The sequence below is a fragment of the Ziziphus jujuba genome, chromosome 6 (genome assembly GCF_031755915.1).
Source record: "Ziziphus jujuba cultivar Dongzao chromosome 6, ASM3175591v1".
NCBI lineage: Eukaryota > Viridiplantae > Streptophyta > Magnoliopsida > Rosales > Rhamnaceae > Ziziphus > Ziziphus jujuba.
Window position 1 is genome coordinate 10,667,072 of NC_083384.1, and position 20,828 is coordinate 10,687,899.

General features: G+C 35.4%; 3 protein-coding genes across 3 annotated transcripts; 1 reads left to right on the forward strand and 2 right to left on the reverse strand.

Moving 5' to 3' along the window:
- Positions 1–4,672: 4,672 nt before the first annotated feature.
- Positions 4,673–6,926, reverse strand: LOC125418883 (receptor-like protein 30). The gene is made up of 3 exons (XM_048463579.2): positions 6,397–6,926; positions 5,403–5,747; positions 4,673–5,072 (listed from the first exon to the last, which is right to left on the reverse strand). The coding sequence occupies exons 1-3, from the start codon at positions 6,924–6,926 to the stop codon at positions 4,673–4,675; spliced, it is 1,275 nt and encodes a 424-aa protein (XP_048319536.2).
- Positions 6,927–8,623: 1,697 nt separating this feature from the next.
- On the reverse strand, positions 8,624–15,141 carry LOC107431234 (receptor-like protein 7). The gene is made up of 3 exons (XM_048463578.2): positions 12,037–15,141; positions 9,182–10,794; positions 8,624–9,080 (listed from the first exon to the last, which is right to left on the reverse strand). The coding sequence occupies exons 1-3, from the start codon at positions 15,139–15,141 to the stop codon at positions 8,624–8,626; spliced, it is 5,175 nt and encodes a 1,724-aa protein (XP_048319535.2).
- A 3,862-nt stretch (positions 15,142–19,003) lies between these two features.
- LOC125418882 (uncharacterized) lies at positions 19,004–20,828 on the forward strand. Its single transcript, XM_048463577.2, has 2 exons — positions 19,004–19,178; positions 19,555–20,828. Exons 1-2 carry the CDS (start codon positions 19,004–19,006, stop codon positions 20,826–20,828), a joined length of 1,449 nt encoding a protein of 482 aa, XP_048319534.2.

The following is a 20,828-nucleotide window of genomic DNA, read 5'->3' on the forward strand; positions in this document are numbered from 1 at the left end:
TTCCAGCGGTCAAAAAGCAAAACGAGGAAGCACTCTTCTTGAAATGGCAACATAGTTTCTTCTTCACCAAATTCGTGCTTCGTCAATTCCTTATTAAACATAAAAAAATTTTAGATGTTAGTAATTAACAACTTAATTTTAGGAACACCACCACTAAACCATATTGGTTTAAAATTCTTTTTTCTTTACTACTTTCAAACAAAAATATATAAAAGAAAAATTCTTTATAACAATCATGAAAAAGTTTTATCAAACAAGTTTTCCAATTTAATTCGAATATTGTAAGAATAAAAATTAAAATAACAATAAGAACAATGGGTAAATGACCAAAATAACCAGGACTCAGAAAATATTATGAACACCAATTAGTACTAGCATAGATATAGAACCAACATTACACTCAACGGAAAAGAACAAACAGTTGACTCACCGGTCAACACTAGCTAACGCCTTCGCCTCTTATTTTCCAAAACCTTCTTCCATGACAACCATTTTCTGAGAAGACAAACAGGGATGATTCTGTAAGCAATGTCCTCAGCATGTTGGAAATAAGATCTCCTCCATCTCTTGCAAAACACCAGTGGGGCAACCACAATTCCAAACCCAGTAATAAATCCAGCTTCAACATTTATGATATTTGTAGGATTTTTAAACAAAAAACACAGCAAAAGGAAAGGAAAGAAAACAAGGAGCGTAAATTGGTGTGTAAACTTATTTCATTAATTTCTGGACAAAAATATATAAACATAAGCTTACAATAATAAATCACCTACTTTTCATCTACTATTACAGTAATCATACCACCAAAAGACAAGCCATACTTTGGCTACCTAATACAACAGTGTTTTACCAAAAAGCTGAATATAAAGTAACTAAATATCAAAAAGTAACTAAGACACCAACAAAAGTGTCATTACACTAACACTCCTCCTTGACACTTTTGCTGGAAACACTAAAATCATTTCTCAATGTTTCAGACCTTTTTCTTGGCAAAGCTTTTGTCAAAATATCAGCAAGTTGGACCTCAGACCTGCAATGAACCAGCTTCACGTCACCATTTCTTTCAGCTTATAAACTTTGTCTTCCTTTCCTTGAACAACAAAGCTTTCAGGTTGTTCAACATACACTTCTTCTTGCAAATAACCATTTAGAAATGCGGATTTCACATCTAACTGGTAAACTTTCCAACCTTCTTTAGTAGCAAGAGCTAGTAGAAATTTGATTGTCTCATGTCTTGCAACTGGTGCAAACGTATCTCCATAATCAATAACTGATTGCTGCATATAACTCTTTTCTACCAATCTTGCTTTATGCTTGTTTATAGTACCATCTGCATTGAACTTGGTCCTAAAGACCCACTTCACTCCAATTGCCTTTTTGCCTTGAGGTTTTTTCACCAACTCCCAAGTCTTGTTTTTGTTTATCATGCTAATTTTAGTTTCCATGGCTTCTCTCCATGTCTCGAACTGATTTGCATCATAGAAAGTAATTGGATTATACAATGCTAGGTGGCATCTCTCATATACATCTGTCAAGGGTCTTATACCTCGAACATCGGCCAGGGGTCTTGTACCTCGGACATCGGTCACGGGTCTTGTATCTCGGACATCGGCTAGGGGTTTTGTACCTCGGACATCTGCTAAGGGTTTTGTACCTCGGACATCGATCAACGATCTTCTACCTTGGACATCGGTTAAGGGTCTTTTACCTCGGACATCGGACAAAGGTCTTATACCTCGGACATCGGTCAGGGGTCTTTTACCTCGGACATCGGCCAGGGGTCTTGTACCTAGGACATTAGTCACGGGTCTTGTATCTCGGACATCGGCCATGGGTCTTGTACCTCGAACATCGGTCAACGGTCTTCTATCTCAGACATCGGACAGAGTTCTTGTATCTTGGATGCTTCTCTCTTATGCATCGGGTAAAGGTCTTGTACCTCGGATGCTTCTCTCGGATGCATCAGTCAAGGGTCTTGTACCTTGGATGCTTCTCTCGGATGCATCAGTCAAGGGTCTTGTACCTCGGATGCATCAATCAAGTGTCTTGTACCTCGGATGCATCTCTCATATACATCGGACAGGGGTTTTGTACTTCGGATGCCTCTGTCATATACATCGGACAATGATCTTGTACCTCGGATTCCAATGACATTTTCATCATCTGAATCAGCCTCCTCCTTAATTTTATCATGTTCTTGGATAAAATTCTCTTATGAGGCTTGAACTTCACTCTTTTTCCAATTCCATTCTACTTCAAAGCTTTTATCTTTCATTCCAACATTTAGAATTTCACTTCCATGTTGATCATATATTGTGCAAGACTTATCTTGACAATTAAGAGAATATCCATTTTCAAGCATTTGTCCCACACTCAACAAGCTTTGATTAATTTCAGGTACATATAACACATTTGAAATGAGTTTAGTACCTGTTGAAGTTTCCACAGCCACATCTCCTTTGGCTTGAACTTGAATAAAGTCTCCATTTCCAATTTTGACTTGGGAAACAAAGCTTCTGTTTAAGCACTTGAAGAGATCAGCATCATGTGTCATATGTTGAGTACAACCACTATCCACCAACCAAGCTTCTTTGCTACCGTTTTCTACATAACATGTAGCAACAAATAGCCTTTCCTCACTTTGCCATGCTTCATCAGCAACTTGTACTTGGTGTGCTTGTTGCACTGGTCCTCCTTTGTTTTTGCAAACTTTTTCAATATGTCCAATTTGTTTGCAAGCTCTACATTGAACATTAGGCCTAAACCAACAATATTTTTTAGGATGGTTGTCCTTTTTGAATTGAGAGCACTTCATAAACTTCTTTCTTTCACCCTCTCTGCTTGTACCAGCACCATGTTTCCTTTTGACATTACTTCCTCCACCTTGCTACTTCCTTTGATTATTGTTTGCTGGAGCCTTACTTTTTTGTAATGCTAAAAAAGCACTTTCTAAGATTTCTTCTTGTCTTATAGATCTTCTTTGTTCAGTTGCTTGTAAAACATTAACAAGCTCTGACAAAGAAATATGATTCAGGTCTCTTGACTCCTTCAAGGATGAGATCTTTACTTCAAACTTTTCTGGTAAGCTGACCAGCACTTTCGCCACCACTCTTCTATCTCCTAGCTCCTCTCCAAGAATTCTGATCTGGTTTACTACCTTTATAAATCTGTCAATAAAGTCTTTTACCAACTCAAAATCCTTCATTCTTAAAGTGTCGAACTCCCTCCTTAAGTTCAATACCTGCATTTGTCTTGTTCTTGCACTTCCCTAGAACTCTTCTTTCAGCTTGTCCCAAACCTCTTTAGTTGTAGTGCAAGCCATAATTCTGGTGAACATCACTTCTAAAACACCAGCATGTAAGGCAGATAAAACCTTTAACTTTTTAGCAACCTCCTCACTATGTTACTTTATTTGAGCGATAGTGGGATTTGTTGTTAAAGGGGGAGGATTTCTTTCGATCTCTACTACTTCCCACAAGTCAAAAGCTTGGAGATAAGCTTTCATTTTTATAGACCACATGGCATAATTTTCTCCAGAAAATATAGGAGGTGATGGAGCAGAAAAATGAGTTGAAGCCATTTAAAACAGGAAGGAAAGGTAGAAGGAAAGTTTTTGTATTTTTTGCTATTTCACTCACAGCCCCACTAAGATCATTAGAGCTCTGATACCATTTGTAGGATTTTTAAACAAAAAACATAGTAAAAGGAAAGGAAAGAAAACAAGGAGCGTAAATTGGTGTGTAAACTTATTTCATTCATTTCTGGATAAAAATATATAAACATAAGTTTACAATAGTAAATCACCTACTTTTCGCCTACTATTGCAGTAATCATACCACCAAAAAGACAAGCCATACTTTGGCTACCTAATACAACAGTGTTTACCAAAAAGCTGAATATAAAGTAACTAAACATAAAAAAGTAACTAAGATACCAACAAAAGTGTCATTACACTAACAATATTCCATTCAATTTTATGGTCGGTTCCAAAACTTAAATGGTTAGGATCCAGTGAGGGACTTGGCACTCAGTTTGTGTAACTTCCTGTTAATGGAAGCCCATGGAGTCCTTTATTACCTATGAAGGAATTTGCTAGAAACGACTAAAGTTGAGTACAGGTCAGAATTTTCCCAACAAGTTGATTATATGAGAGGTTCAAGAACAAGAGGAAATTAAGGTTTACAAGGGATGTTGGAATTGTGCCATTTAGATGGCTATGTGAAAGATCTAAGGATTCCAATTCCATCAATTTTCCTAAAGAAGCTGGGATTTTTCCTATGAAACCATTGTTGGACAAGTTGAGGCTATAAATTGATTCAAGCTATCCAAATTCTTCAGGAATTGGTCCACTGAAATTGTTACTTGAAAGGTCCATGGTGTTGAAGCCTATTATCAGCGTCATCAATTCCAACTCTAGACCTTTTAAGATGGTCGTCAATCTATCCTGGTAATACAGTGAATCACCATCTTCATGCAATGATTTTCCAACAAATATTGGATAATAAAATCGTAGGTGATTTAATGCTGATTCCTCAGTACTATTCCTCTTCCTTAAACATTGTCTTGGTAGTTCACCACTGAATTTGTTGAGAGCTATGTCAAACATCTGAAGCACTGACCAAGATGATTTACTGGTATTCAAACACCCAATTTGTCCATGGAAATGGTTGGATCACATAACAACGACTCTCATGGTGGATATGCTCATCAAGAAGAAAGGAAAATTATCAGTCATGTTATTATTCCCAAGATCTAAAATCTCTAATGTAGTATAATTAGTTAGAGATTTAGGAACCCCACCCTGTATTGAATTCCCATTGAGATGTAGGGTCTTCAATGTACAATTAACCAGAACTACATCAGGAATTGAGTTGCTGAAATTATTCCTTTGTAGATTCAGAATCCAAAGCTGTTGACTCATTTGAAGAATGCATGCTGGTATTCTGCCACTTAAACTGTTGTTGGACAAATCAAGAACTACAAGGTTTGTAAACTCATTGCATATGGATTCAGGTATATCTCCGGTAAGACCATTGTTCAAAAGGGATAAAAACTGGGTCTCGGAAAGGTAACTACCAATGTCAACAGGAATTGATGATGTAAAATAATTGCTAGATAAGTCTATATAGAAAGCAAATTATGGTAGAATGGGGAGCTTTCCTTGCATCATGTTAAATTGTAGATCAAGGAAAGCAAGATAAGGTGAAACAGAGTAAGGTTGTTGTATGCCCACCAGTTGATTGAATGAAAGATTCAAATGCATAAGCATCCCATCTCCTAGTTCCCAAATCCAATAAGGTATCCTCCCGTAGATTTGGTTGCTTGAAAGGTCCAAATATTGTAGATATGGATGATCCTTTAGGTGTGGGAATGCTTTTAGGTTGCAAGAAGCTAGTTTTAACTTGAAAAGCATGGGAGGGTATGTCACCATGGAATCATTAGTGCCAAAGCTGAATGACAAGTTGTTGTAGGAAAGGTCAAGAGTTTGAAGTTGGCCAAGACCACGAAACTTATGTCCTCGAATGGTGTCGTTGAACTTGTTGAAAGAAAGTTGAAGGGTCTTAAGAATTCCGAATTCAAAGATGGATTCTAGAATAGGTCCTTCTAGGTTGTTATGACTAAGATCAAAGATCTCCAACAATGAGGTGGATGGATTTGGATGCTTAGGAATCTTACCAACAAAATGGTTGATAGAAAGAAGCAAGTATTGCAATGCCGGAAGTGCAATCAAAGATGAGGGAATACCTCTGGTGAAAGAATTATAAGACAAGTCAAGTAAAACAAGATTTGCGAGGCCTTAAAGGTGTGCCAATGGAATTGCACCGCTCAAATCATTATGAGAGAGGATTATTTGAGTCAAGTTCCTTGCCAACTTAAAAGATGGAATTCCACCACTTAAACTGTTTTGAGAGAGGTTTATGTAGGTCAGGTTTTTGGAGCATGGGATTGGACCAGTGAAGTTGTTACGTGATAAATCCAGATACACAAGCTGGGTGAGTTTTGCCATGGATTTTGGGAGTGTTCCATTAAAATGACAATTGGCAAGCTCTAATATGGACAACGCACGAAGTATACTGATCGAAATCGGTAATCTTCCGAAACAATTTGTGTTAGTAATGACTAAATTTCGAAGAGAACTATTATGGGAAAATTTGGGTAAAGATCCATGAAGAAATTGATTCTCAGATAAGTCAAGTGTATGTAATGTTGGTACCTGGAATATCTCTGAGGGAAACACTCCACTCAAGCCGCAATCTCTGAGAGACAACAAACTCAAACTTGTAGATTTGGAAATGAATTCAGGAAATGAAGCATCTAAATCATTGCCATCCAATCAAATCACCGACAAAGATTGAAGCTTCATAAGGGATTGATCAATAGGACTAGAAACAGAACAGCCAAACATGCTTAACTCTCAGAGATTTGGCATTGAGGATGATAGGATCTTGGACAAACTCATTTCTAGTAACTAAAACATTCACACCATCAAGATATAATTCTTGAAGTTGTGAGAGGTTCTGAACCAAGAAACCTAGATTCGGGTTTTCCATTTTCAGGGGTTGATCGAAGGCTTCCCAGGACAAATCCAGAGTTAACAACTTTGACAACTTTGTGAGATGTGATATCTCTTTTGGGACTTGGCCTGTAAACCTAGCATCTGTAAAATTTAAATATCTTAAATTTGTGAGCTCACCAAGCCTTGAGGGGATATTGGCAAAACCATAAGGCAAATTAAGGCTTTGGAGATATTTGAGATTAAAGATGGTAGAGATATTAGTTAGATCCCCAGTACTATTGTTTTTGCGAAGGTCAAGACCAGTGACAAGACCCTCATTGCAAGTTACACCCTCCCAAACATAGCAATCAGACCTTTGAGCCCAATTGGAGTTCTCGTTGAATTCGAGGCTCTTCTTCAATCGGAGCATTAGAATTACCTTTGAGCCCAATTGGAGTTCTCGTTGAATTCGAGGCTCTTCTTCAATCGGAGCATTAGAATTTGCTGATCACTGTGAAATTGGGTAGACACAGCATGGATAACATCAATGCTCAGTAAGATTGAAGAAAGCCATAGAAGGATTAGTACAGCTGGAGTAATTCTCATTTTGGGCAATTTGAGATACGGATACAAAACAAACGCAGAAGCATTAATTAATATTTATAAAACAAGAAAGTTATGCTAGCAATATGTATTAGTAAGCTTGGCAAGTGGTAAAATTATTTTGAATACACTTAAGCTATTAGATTTGATCAAACTTTGGTGCAATCTCCTTTCCTTTAATTTAGACATGCACTAAATGTAATTATGTATGTGTTCCACCATAGGCATGTTTTTCCAAACAACTTTTCAGTTAGTCAACATTCTCTCGACGTACCGGAACATTTAGAAACCAAAAAAGAAAATAAATAATAAGTTGGTCATCCAACTTCTGTTTTACGTCTAAGACTTCCCAGCACATGACTTTCTTAGTCCTTCATCTATGAGCTTTTTGACCATATATCTCAAAATTTTTCACACACATAATTAACTTATTTATTTATTTATTTATTTTAAATAAACCTTTTTGACCATCTAGTATGAAAGCCCTTGCATGCCGTGAAGCGGTATAGATAATTGAATGATTATTATGTTTTGAAGAGTATAAATTTAAATCTTAATATTGTTCTTAATAGTTTTGGCCTATTTTTATAACAATAATACTCTGAACACCAAGTTGTTTAGTGAAATGAAATATCATTTTTTGTTGGCTTGTTTTGAATTTTACTTATCTTTTTAAAAGCTTACTCATAATTTATATTTAGTCCGTATATATATTTTTTCCAACCAATGAAATAATAAGGTTATTCTCGCCACATTATTGGTAATTAAGTTGGTAAATAAATAGGTGCAGCACTATTATTTTCATTTTACTTTTGACAACTTCCCTTTTTTTTTTTTTCCCCCTGTCTTCCATCAATTTTTTGCATTATCATTTTTTTGCGGCATTATATATATATATATATATATATACTCATGCTCTTAATTCACAAATATAAAGTCTGGAACAGAACTTATCAAACTGTTATAGGTTTATGAAATTCAATAAAATTGTTTGATACATTTAAAAAGCATTCATTAATAAACAGAATAAACAGTTGTATTTATTTTTTAAATGAAATAACATTCTACCAATGATTGAACACCAAAAAAAAAAAAAAAAAAAAATTTCTGATGCCTACAACAATGCCATAGTTGCCTACAATGTTTGGTATGGCAATCTCTACCTTGGAGCAAGGTGAGGGAAGATCTTGAAATGGCATCCACACGATGAAAATACCATTTCCTCCCATCTTTTGCAATACTCAAGTGATACAATGACCAGTCCGAACCCAAGTGAGAATCCGATTACAGAGAATATGACATTCCAATTAATATTCAGCCCATACAGAGTGGGCTTCCATTCAAACCCATATTCATCGACTGGTACTCGATAACATTTTTCCAGTCCTTCATTACCAATGAAGCTGTCTTCTGAGAATGCTTGAAACTGTCTACGACATGGTACGGTCCCGACCAGTTGATTAAATGAGAGATTTAGAAATGAAAGGAAAATAAAGTCTTCAAGTGATGTTGGCATTGTTCCTCCTAGGTGTTCCTTGAAAGGTCTAATGACTCGAGGTTTCGCAAGTTGCCCAGAGTTGATGGGATTTGGCCTATAAGAGCATTATTGGACATGTTCAGGCTAACAAGTGGTTGTAGTCCTCCCAATTCCTGAGGTATTTGTCCATGAAAACGGTTGCATGATAGGTCGATGAAGATTAATAGAGTTGACCAGATTTCAACCTCAAAGTCCATCTCCCTGCCTTTCCAGGTGGCTGTCAATGTAACATGATAATTCAGCGATGGATTGAACTGTAAAAGCTCTAACCGGAGGGGACTGGGTTTTGATATTTGGTCTCCATCTTCATCTGCCATCATTGTCTTCCACTTAGTTAACCATTCTCCTGGAAGTTCACCATCAAAATTGTTGTGAGCAAGGTCAACAATTTGAAGCATTGCCCAATCAGTACCATTAATGGTATTGGGACATCCAATGCTCCCACTGAAATTGTTGGATCCCAAAACAAGGACTCCAGGATGGATATTTTCTTCAACCAGCACGGGAATCGATCAGTCATCTTATTGTTATCAAGGTTTAGAAACTTTAATGTAGTGCAGTTGGCTAGAGATTGTGGAGCTTCCCCTTCTATCATATCTTTGTGGAGATGTAGGATCTCTAAGGAACAACTAACTGGAAATGCATCAGGAATCAGGCTGCTAAACTTGTTCCGTCGTAGATTCAATACCCCAAGGGTCTTACTCATGATTGCAGACACACACGTTGGTATTCTTCCAGTTAAATTGTTATAGGAAAGATCAAGAACTTCAAGGTTACCTGCGTTACAAATGGATTCGGGTATGATGCCTAGAAGACTATTGTTTGAAAGGGAGAAGAAAATGGTGGCCAGAAGGGAGTGACCAATATCAACTGGAATGGAAGAAGCGAAGAAATGGCTAGAGAAATCTATATAATTGATACCATACGGTGGTAGAATGGGAATCGTGCCATGGAGCTTATTAGAATGAAGGTCAAGGACAGTGAGATTGGGAATAGAATAAGGTTCTTGAATCCCTACCAACTGGTTATGTGAAAGATTTAGATGGAGAAGAGATCCATTCCCAACTTCCCAAATCCAATTGGGTATATCTCCATCGATCTGGTTGTCTGACAAATCCAAATGGACCAGCCTTGATTGGTGTTTGAGATAAGGAAATGATTTGAGTTTGCAAGAAGCTAATTTTAATGTGCTAATCTTGGAAACAGAGGAGGAATCATATTCACGGAGTTGACCACTAAGGTTGTTGTGAGAAAGAGAAATCTCTTGCAGTGATGGAATTGAGAATAGTGAATATGGGATTGGACCATTGAACTGGTTAAATGACAAATCAATATGAACAAGTTTGGTGAGCTTTGTTAAAGAATCTGAAAGTGTTCCATTAAATTGGCAATTGGCAAGCTCTAAAGTAAGCAGGTTTGAAAGGTTACCAATAGATGTTGGTAACTCCCCTGAAAAACTTGTGTTGCTAATCACCAGATGTTGAAGAGCACTTTTTTTATGAAATTCTGGTAAAGAACCTTGCAGAAATTCATTGTTTGATATGTCAAGAGTTTGCAAAGTTGGTGCCTGAAAGATCTCTTTGGGAAATGTTTCGTTCAATCCACGTGAACTGAGATGCAAGGCAGTCAACTTTGAGGAATTCGCTAGAAATCCCGGAACTTGAGCTGACAAGTTATTTTTGTCCAGTCGAAGCACTGACAAAGTTTGAAGCTTTCCAAGAGATTGATCAATAGGACCAGAAAGATAGCAGTTACACAAGCTCAACACCTGCCGAGCAGGCAGAGAAGAAGAAAGGGCCTGACACCATTCATTCCCAGTTACTGATATTTTCACTCCATCAAGATATAATCCTTGAAGCTTTGTGAGGTTTTCTACCAGCGTGCTCAAGTTTAGGTTCCCAAGTTTCAATGAAAGACTTGGTGAGAAGAAATGTGTAGACAAATCAAGAGTGATCAAGCTTGTTAAGCCTGATATGCTAATGGGGAGTTGCCCCACAAAGCCAGAATTTGATAAATTCAGATAACTCAATTTGGTCAGCTTACCAAGTCTTGAAGGAATAGTGGTGCTGAAGTTGTTCAGAAACAAATCTAGGCTACTGAGATGTTGGAGATCGAAAAGAGTACTTGTATTACAAGTCCTCCAAAGATGTGCTCGTTGCTCAAGTCAACATGGGTAACCAGACCCTCTTAGCAGGATATTCCTTTCCATGAACAGCAATCAGAAGTTCGGTTCCATTTCAAGAGCTTTGTAGATAGATCAGGTTGAATTTGAGGCTGTTTTTCAACTGGAGCAATGTTTTTTGTTGATGGCCTAGACATTGGCCAGATACCAAAAATACATTGGTGACAAGTAAATTTGAGCAGATGGGTATCAATAAAAGCCATGAAAAAAAATGAAGTTCCCATATTTTGGGGCCATATTACAAACCATAATCTCTCTCATTCAAATTAATAAACCAAATAATTGAAGGTATAGACAAGAGCCTTCTAATTTAAAAGGACTAAAATTTCCAGTCAACATACAGTGCCTAAAAGCATGACTCCTTCCAATAAGTTTAGTAAGTCTCCAGGAAAAGGCACAGATACTGTCCAAAGAGATCAGACACTAGGACATGTAGCTAGCAAGTAAACCAAAAAGAAATTCAGCCAGTTAGTTAATCCAGAGGTTTTCTCGCCAGCCTTAAATATTAGGTGTTGAACTTTCCAACTTTAAAAAAGAAAATGAGGCGGCATTGATTTGGACGTGTATAGGAATTCCTGCAATTATTTTTCACACTTGGACTGTCATCTCTAAATGGAGAAAATTGGCTTCTCTATGTATACTATTGTAGTGTTCACCAAAAGAAGAGTATAGTATTGTACTACAGACTGCAGAGAATAAAATTACAGTAAAAAAATTCTATTTTATTATTTTATTTTATTTTCCGTCTTTTGGCACTTAGAAAATGAATCCTTCTGCTGAGTTCTCTTCATTATAATTTAATATTATCATTATTATTATTATTATTATTATTATTATTATTATTATTTATACATGTTTCTCAAATAATTTTTATTAGAAAGCTTTCACACTCCGATTAAATCTTAAAATGGTAAATGTCAGGAGAAGATTATTATAGAACTTTAAGATGTAAAAGATGAACCAAACAGTACATTACATGGGCAGCAGGGGAACATTTCTATTCCACACGTCAGGCGGTGACATACAAGCTCACACACACACACACACGCGCGCACACGCACACACACACACAAACACATAAAAAAAAAAAAAAAAACATCACCAACAGCACTGCCTTACCTTATTACACAATCCACCCAAGAGTTGGCCCATCCAAATCTAAATCACTCTTCTTCTGCCACGGATACGGTGTCGTTTTTGTTTCCCCATCTTCCATACCATCCACTTCCTTAGAAGTGGCAGAGGCAATATGCGAAAAGCAATATCCTCAGCGCCGTTGAAATAACAATTCCTCCATCTTCTCCAAAACACAAGTGGCCCAATCACACTTCCAAGCCCAACCAAATATCCAACTCCAACATTTACAAGGTTCCATTCAATCTCAATCCCACCAGAGCTTGACTCTCCGTCTTCTTTACTTGTTTCCGGCGATTTCCCATCTGTGCAATTTTCCGTCAAAGGAGGCCCACATAGTCCTTCATTCCCTTCGAAACGATCCGCTGTGAATGTTTGAATTTGATTTCCACTCGGAATCCTCCCAACCAAGTGGTTATATGAGAGGTTCAAGAATGAAAGAAAATTCAGCTCTGAAAGTGTTTGGGGAATTGTCCCAGTCAAATTGTTCCTTGACAGATCTAGTGATTCGAGTTCCCGCAAGTTGCCGAAAGATGATGGGATTTGGCCGCTGAGAACATTGTTGGATAAGTTGAGTACAAGCAGAGATTTGAGTTGTCCCAGTTCTTTTGGTATCTCTCCATAAAACTTGTTGCTCGAGAAGTCTATTGAAGCGAATGCGGTAAGTATTTTTACCAGCTCCATTTCAAGACCTTTGTTGGAAACTGTCACTGAATTTTGATAATACTGGGCTTGAGTATATGCAGTGAACTTAAACCTTAGGTGATTGAGAATTTGTTGTGCATCATCTTTAGCAGCCACCATTTTGTGCCATTTGATTAAGCATTCGCTGGGAAGTTCACCACTAAAATTGTTGGATGCCACATCGAAAATTTGAATCACCGGCCAACCACCAATGCTTTCTGAACATGTTATCTGCCCAAAAAATTTGTTGGACCGCATAACAAGTACTTGCAAGGTGGATACATTTTTCAATAACAATGGAAAGCTATCAAACATTTGATTGTTTCCAATGTCTAAAATCTCCAATGCATTGCAACTCGCCAGAGATTTTGGAATCATACCAGTGAGTGAATTTCCATTGAGATCTAAGGTCTTTAAACTGCAGTCAGAAGGAAACGTATTAGGAATTGGACCGCTTAAGTTGTTCCTTCCGAGATTTAATCCAAGAGTCTGACTCATTGCAGGCATACATGCTGGTATTCTACCACTTATATTGTTCTTGGACAGATCAACAACTTGCAGGGCACTTCCATTGCAAATCGATTTGGGTATAACTCCTGTAAGACTGTTGTTTGAGAGAGAGAAGAAAATGGTCCTACCAAAGTTTTCACCAATGTCAGCTGGAATGGAAGATGTGAAATAATTGCTAGACAAATCTATGTAGAAAGCAAATGGTGGTAGAATATTGAGGATGTTTCCACGAAGCTGATTAGAATGAAGGTCAAGGATATTGATACGAGGAAGAGAATAAGGTTCTTGCAATCCTACCAGATGATTATGTGAAAGATTCAAAAGGAGAATATGTCCATTCCCAACTTCCCATATCCAATTTGGTATCTCCCCTGTAATTTGGTTGTTTGAAAGGTCCAAAGCATTTAGCCCTATTTGGTTTTTAAGAACATTGTGAAATACTTCAAGTTTGCAAGAAGCAAGTCCTAATTCAATAAAGTTAGGAAAAGAAGAGAAATTAGTATTTTTAGTACTTGTGATGACTGATAAATTGTTGTAGGAAAGGTCAAGAGCATTAAGATTGCTTAGGTCCTGAAAGACATCGAACTGGATAGTGCTGTTGAACCTGTTGTATGAGAGTAAGAGGGTGCTAAGCTCTTTGAGCTTAAAGATTGACATCGGAATAGGACCGTGTAGATCATTACTACTCAAATCAATGGTATTCAACACTGAGGAAGGTGCATTTGGAAACTCAAGAACTCCACTAAATTGATTGTGTGAAAGGTCGATACTTAGCAGTGATGGAAAAGCAAACAAAAATGAAGGGATAGTTCCATTGAGAAAGTTTGACCCTAAGTTAATGGAGACGAGGTTCACAAGGCCTTCCCACTGAGCTGGTATAACTGGACCGGTTAAGCGATTTGAAGAGAGGTTTATTTTGGTTAAGTTCTTAGACATACTAAAAGATGGGATCGAACCACTGAGGTTGTTAGATGATAAATCAAGATCAACTAGTTTTGTGAGCTTTGACATAGAATTTGGAAGTGTTCCATTAAATTGGCAGAGAGAAAGGTCTAATGTAGACAGGTTTTGAAGGTTACCAATAGATGTAGGTAAACTCCCTGCGAATTTTGTGATGCTAATTACCAGACTTTGTAAAGCACTATTTCGGGGAAATTCTGGAAAAGAAACTTGAAGTAATTTATTTGATGAGATATCAAGAGTCTGCAGGGTTGGTACCCGAAATATCTCTTTGGGAAATGAGCCATATAACCCGCATTCACTGAGACGCAAGGAAGTCAAATTTGAGAAATTGGCAAAGAAACTAGGAACTGGAGCAGATAAATTGTTATAATCCAATCGAACCACCGACAAAGATTGAAGCTCGGAAAGCGAGTGAGCGAAAGGGCCAGAAAGTTGACACTGGGACAAGCTTAACACTCGTAGATTAGGCAATGAAAATGCTAAAGCCTCTCCCCATTCGTTCCTCTGTGCCGATATATCCACACCATCAAAATATATTTCTTCAAGGTGTGTCAGGTTCTGAACCAGCATCGTCAAGTTTGGACACACAAGGCTGTTAGAAAATAACAGAGAAGAGAAATCCAGAGTGACCATCTTTGTCAAACGTGATATTTCTTTTGGTATTTCGCCCACAAAACCAGAACGTGACAGATTCAAGTAACTCAAATTTGTGAGGCTGAGGATCCTTGATGGTATGGTAGAATTTAAATCTTCATTCAAAGAAAAATCCAAGCTCTTGAGATGAACAAGGTTGAAAAGTGTAGAATTCTCAAATATCCCACTGGATATTGATTCGTTGCTTAGTTTGAGACCAACAACATGTCCTTCCTCGCATGTTACACCGTCCCAAGTACAGCAATCCGAACTTCGATTCCATTTCACCAAAATTTTTGATTCAGTTGTGTTGAATATGAGGGTGTTTTTCAATTGTAGCAACAAAGATTGTTGATCGCTAAGACACTGACCAGCCACAGAAACAACATGAATATTCATGTAAATGGATAAGATTAAGAAAAGCCATGAAAATATTCGATCAGTTCTCATATTTGGAGATACGAGAAAAAGGAAACGCCACTGGTTTCCGATTAATAGAACCAGTAAAGCTTATGCATGAACGGCAAAATGATTTGCTTCAAAATGATTTCAGTTGGTCAAACCCCTATACGACCATACAAGTAGAAAAGCATGAGTAATTGCACTTGCATATTCTCTGGTTTCCGTGTTTATTTATTTAATTTTTTATTATCTCCTGTCTTATGGATAGGAAGCGATGTACTTGTCATTGCTGATTTGAGTTCTTCGTCTTGACAATTTTTCAATCGAGTATTAAAGCGTGTAGCGTTCAACTTCGTTGGCGTTGTCTGATTGACCTGGATTGGCACTGACTTTGTTTTTACAAGGATAATCTAATTTACGAAACAATAAAATAAACTACTCAATAATCATTAATTATATTCTACAAATGCAATATGCAAGTTCTGCTTTTTCTTTAATTTTTTTTTTCTGCTTTTGTTTCTATGAAATATGGTGAATAATTTTAAAAAATATTTTAACGATTCCCTTATTTGTAATTTTCAGTAATTTGCCCAAAAAAAAAAACAAAGAAATTGTTTTATTTTTTAAGCGAACCTTACAAATGGTACACCGTATGTGTCTTTAACCGTGTCAATCCCGCATCTCCCCGGTTTCCACTTTCCTCTAGAGCTTGTCTTCGACTTTGTCAACCCTACCTCACATGAATTAATGAATCCGATTTTTTTCAAAGTCTTTATGGCGAATGCCGATGGTGTATACATCGAAAGTCGCATAGTGTGTTTTTGTTTTTTATTTTTAATTGAAATTGTTATTCTATTTGCTTTTTTGAAAGCTAGAAAACAAAAAATTAGTGCCAAGAATTGGTGCGAAGGTCAAGACCAGTGACACGACCTTCATGGCAAGTTACACCTTCCCAAACACAGCAGTCAAGACTCTAGAGCCCAATTGGAGTTATTTGGGAATTTGAGGCTGTTCTTCAATCGGGTCATCAGGGTTTGTTGATCGCTAAGACACTGGCCAGACGCGGCATATATATCAGTGCCTAGTGAAATTGAAGAAAGGGGTAATAACAATAAAAGCCATTGGAAGAATACTACTGGAGTAATTGTCATCGTGTGCAATTTGAGTGACACCAAGGTAACTATCAGCTAGCAATATTCCTATTTGTATATGAAATCACTAAATAATGGCATTCCATAGAGTATACTATATGCCTATGAATGGGCATTGTTTTTCCTCACGCGTTTTCATAGCTAGTCAACATATCCTTTTGATACGTTGGGGGTTAATTTCCACCTTAGTCAACATATTTTTTGGATACATTGCATTAATTTCCACCTTAGTCAACATATCCTTTGGATACGTTGGATTAATTTCCACCTAGCGATAAAGTGGCCTCCTTTTTAAATTCTCAAATATTGTATAATCATGACTTATGATATCATTGTCATGCTTCATACTCATGGATTTTCAATTATTTATGGGTGTGGAAGAATTGTATATTATTAGCATATTCAGGGTACGTTTGCTACCATGGATCAAGGGATTTTGTTGGATAGTATTAATCAGTTATGTATTTAGTAAAATCGGCATGCTAACTGAGGAGGATAACTTGTTGTAGGCCCCACAACCTAATCTTGTCTTTTTTTTTTTTTTTCTTTTTTTTTTTCTCTTTTTTTTTTCCTCAACAACGCTGTTATTTTCTTTCTAGTTTCTATCATCTGCACCCTTTTTATTTTTATTTTTTGTTTTTTGTGAAATCTGCACTTTCTTTTCGTCATCTTTTATTTTTTATTTTTTATTTTTATTTTTTTTTTGGGTTGAAAAGGAAATCTGCACCTTCTTGTTAAAGTAAAAAATTCACTCTTCTTTCTTAAGCACTGCACGTTAACTCTTTCTTTTTAATTTTTACTTTTATTTTGTAAAAATCTTAAGTTTTTCTTAATAGTTTTAATATTATATAATTTTAGGTAATGCAAGTCTTATCGTAATAAATGATGATTAAAATATAATTTAATATATTAAAGAAAATGCACCAAAAATGGCGGGTTTAACTTCTTTTTCTTCTTTTTTTTCTTATAACAGTGCTCCTTTTTTATTTTTCTTTTGCCATGATGAGTGGAAGTATAGCTTGAATATATATATATATATATATATATATATATATAATTATTATCATAACCAATAATCAAAACTCAATTTAATATATTATAAATAATGCAATTATTTCAAAAAGTTAAACGCGTATTAATGTAATTTTATGTATAAAATACTGCATTTGTATATACTATTTATCTCTAAATTTTTTTATTTTTTTATTTTTACTTCTTTATTTACTAAAAATTAGGGATAAAAAAACCACATAAATAAAATATTATCAATTCATTTAGTTTTATTTAAAAAATAAAAAATAACAAAGTATAGTATGATCTTGCACAAAACACTATATAATGAGAATACAGTACATATCAGTACAATAAAAATTAATATAATACAAGCTAAAATGTTAATACAATTCTCCATGCCAAACAAGCATTACATTGTAATTTTAGAGACTCAGTTTTTATATTTTAGTAAATTTTAAATATCTTGATAAATTTATTAATCCATTGAATTCTCTTTCTTTTTCTACATAAATTTTATAACATATATTAAATTAAAGACCATAAAAAAAAATTGAAGAATAAATTCACTATATATTTTAGATATTAGTTGTTTTTATAATTTATTTTTTATTGTCACTAAAACATTTTTAAGAAAAATTCAAAAAGTTGGTGCATGTCACTTATATTTTACATCTTTCCATTTAAAAATCAAACTTATTTTTTTTCTAGTTATTTTAGTTTTAGATCCCGATCTATGATCTTTTTGATACAATATTTTGTTTTTCCCTTTTCGAATATCTGGTGCGAAAACCCTTGCACTAGAATTGCTATGTCAAAATTAAAATATAATCTTAAATGCTAACTTTATAGTCAATGTGCATTGTTTTTGAAGGGGAAAAAATCACTAAACCCCCTTTAACGGACAAAGGGTTAATTTGGTGAATTCATTTATATTTTATATGAAAAAAAGAATAAAAAATGATTTTGAAAAAGAGTGATGTGGGTTACCTTGATATGCACGTTTGCACCCTTCTCAATGTACGATAACTTTCTAGATAGCAAAAAGAAAAATTAAAAAAAAATTTTATCAACCCAAACAAATCCATCTTTGTGGCTTCCACGATGAAGAAGAGAAACAGTTGATGAGGGGGGTTAAAACCTTGAGCAGAAACCTTAGAAATTCATACAGATTTTAGGTTTGTGCTTCCCTTTTTATGATTTTTTTTTTTTTGAATATATATGGGATTTTAAAGGATTTATTTTAAGGCTCTTAAATTAGTACTTAATGAAAATCTTTTATTGAAGAAATTTTAGTTTTTGAAATTCTTTCAAAGATGGACTATTCGGAACATATTGTTGAAGGAGAAATTTTTGATGTTTTTTTCTTTCTTGGTTTATAATTTCTTCCATTTGATTATACTGTCATTGCTCGAAATTTTGTTAGTTTTTGTATTTTTCCCCCTTTTTTTTTTCTTTCTTTCTGCACTTTGTTTTGCTTTAGGATTGTAGACATTTAAAAAAAATGATATATATATATATATAGATATATATATAGATATTGCTATAAAAAAAGTGTGATAAAATTTTGTAGACATAATGAAGTACCGTAATATCCATAATGTAAAATTTTATTTTAGGAAATGGTACCTTTGAATTTTTATATTTGAGCTTTATATTTTCCATTCTTAATTGACTTATTTTTCTTTTAGGGTAAAATGAAGTTTGATGTAATTATTCATGTTTTTGGTGAGATATACAATATAGAAGATGTCGACCCTGATGATTTTAGTTTGGTTCGTCTATTGTCTGATTCTAATTTAATATCTATTGGAGAGAGGATTATAATTGATGATTATTTCAAGTTAGGGGTTGACATTTTAGGAGCTAAAGGTAGGAAGTTTTTAAGTTCTGATAAAGATTTAATGGATTTATTTGAATTATTTGGAGAGAAAGGACAGAGGGAGATCCATGTACACATTGAATTAAATATATCTAATAACCAAATCTCCTCTCAAACACAATCAACTCTAACCTCTAATAGTCCAACCCAACCGAATTCAGCCCTTCCCTTTACTAGTCTAAATCACTCAAATCAAGAACAATTGAAGAGTAGTGTAGATCGACTTTAACGAGGAAGTTAAGTGGGAACAAGAATCTGAAGATGAGGTGCATGTACTTGAGAATGGTAAAATTGACTTAAAAGCAAATGGTTAAGAAAGTGATGACACCTTATCTAGTTATGAATCTGTTGATAATGGTAGCCTAGGCAGTGATGCAGATGAAGAGACACCCATTTCTAGGATGGCTAGATATATGATAGGGAGGGAGGTTATAGAATCTACAAGGACGATAGAGTTTCAAGAAGGTCAAATTTTTGAAGATGGTTATCATTTTAGGAAAGTATTGAAAGATTATGTGATCCAAGAAGGATTTACATTAGCTAGAGAGAAAAATGAAAAGACAAGAGTAAGTGCTAAATGTGGTACCTATAATTATCCTTGGAGAATTTATGCCTCTCAATTGCTAGATGGTGTGACATTTAAAGTCAAGATATGTAAAGAACGACATACTTACATAAGAAAAACAAAAAATGCTAAAGTAACTTCTAATTGGATTGCAAGTAAACTTGAATCACTGATTCAATCAAATCCTGATGTTAAAATAGGAGTATTAGAGAATGATTTAAGAACAACCTATGGGGTTAAATGTGGTAAGCAGAAAATATATAGGGCAAAGAAGAAGGCTCTTGATAGGATGGGAGGGGACCATGCTGGGAGTTACAAAAAACTATACAAATATGCAAACATATGGATGATACAAAATCTTGGTACTATGGCATTGATAAAGGCTGCTAGACCAGCCATCATTGACAATCCACAATTTCAAAGGTTTTTCCTTAGTTTTCTTGCACAAAAGCAAGGATTTTTAACTGGATGTAGGTCTTTTATTGGCCTTGACGGATGCCATTTAAAAGGACCTTTCGGTGGAATTTTATTATCTGCTGTGGCATTAGATGCAAATAGTGGGATATTTCCAATTGCAATATGTGTATGTGAGGGGGAAAGCACAGGTACATGGGGTTGGTTTTTAAATTTGTTGAATGAATATATTGGGGAAGTTGAAACTAGGATTATTTCGTTTATGTCTGATAGACAAAAAGGAGTATTAGCAAGTTTGCAGCAAATTTTCTCTCAACATAAAACTAGATTTTGTGCAAAGCATATTTATGCCAATTTTAGAGGAAAATTTTCAGGTTTGAAGCTTATGGGTTTGTTTTGGGCAGCAGCAAGGGCAACAAATGCTCAAGATTTTAAAAGGAATATGGATGAGATCAAGGTTGTTAAGGAGGATGCATATAAATGGTTAATGGAAATCCCTTTTTGCCACTGGTCTAGACATGGTTTTGATAAAAGTGTTAAAAATGAGCATATCACAAATAATATAATTGAGAGTTTCAATAGTTGGCTTGGTGAGAGTAGACAAAAGCCGATAATTACACTTATTGAAGATATAAGGAGGAAAGTTATGAAAATGTTGTAG

Excerpts from the sequence above, each read along its gene's own strand:
- LOC107431234 (XM_048463578.2), bottom strand. The coding sequence starts at position 15,141 with ATGAATATTCATGTTGTTTCTGTGGCTGGTCAGTGTCTTAGCGATCAA. Across the intron at positions 10,795-12,036 it reads CACTTCTAAGGAAGTGGATG|CAACGAGCACATCTTTGGAG; the intron begins GTATGGAAGATG and ends TGTTGACTTGAG. Across the intron at positions 9,081-9,181 it reads GCCAACTGCACTACATTAAA|TGGGAGCATTGGATGTCCCA; the intron begins GTTTCTAAACCT and ends CAACAATTTCAG.
- LOC125418882 (XM_048463577.2), top strand. The coding sequence starts at position 19,004 with ATGAAGTTTGATGTAATTATTCATGTTTTTGGTGAGATATACAATATA. Across the intron at positions 19,179-19,554 it reads TGACATTTTAGGAGCTAAAG|GCAGTGATGCAGATGAAGAG; the intron begins GTAGGAAGTTTT and ends ATGGTAGCCTAG.
- LOC125418883 (XM_048463579.2), bottom strand. The coding sequence starts at position 6,926 with ATGCTCCGATTGAAGAAGAGCCTCGAATTCAACGAGAACTCCAATTGG. Across the intron at positions 5,748-6,396 it reads AGAGTTAAGCATGTTTGGCT|AGGTATTCCCTCATCTTTGA; the intron begins GTTCTGTTTCTA and ends TTCTTTCACCAG. Across the intron at positions 5,073-5,402 it reads TACCCTCCCATGCTTTTCAA|TTACCTTTCCGAGACCCAGT; the intron begins GTTAAAACTAGC and ends TGACATTGGTAG.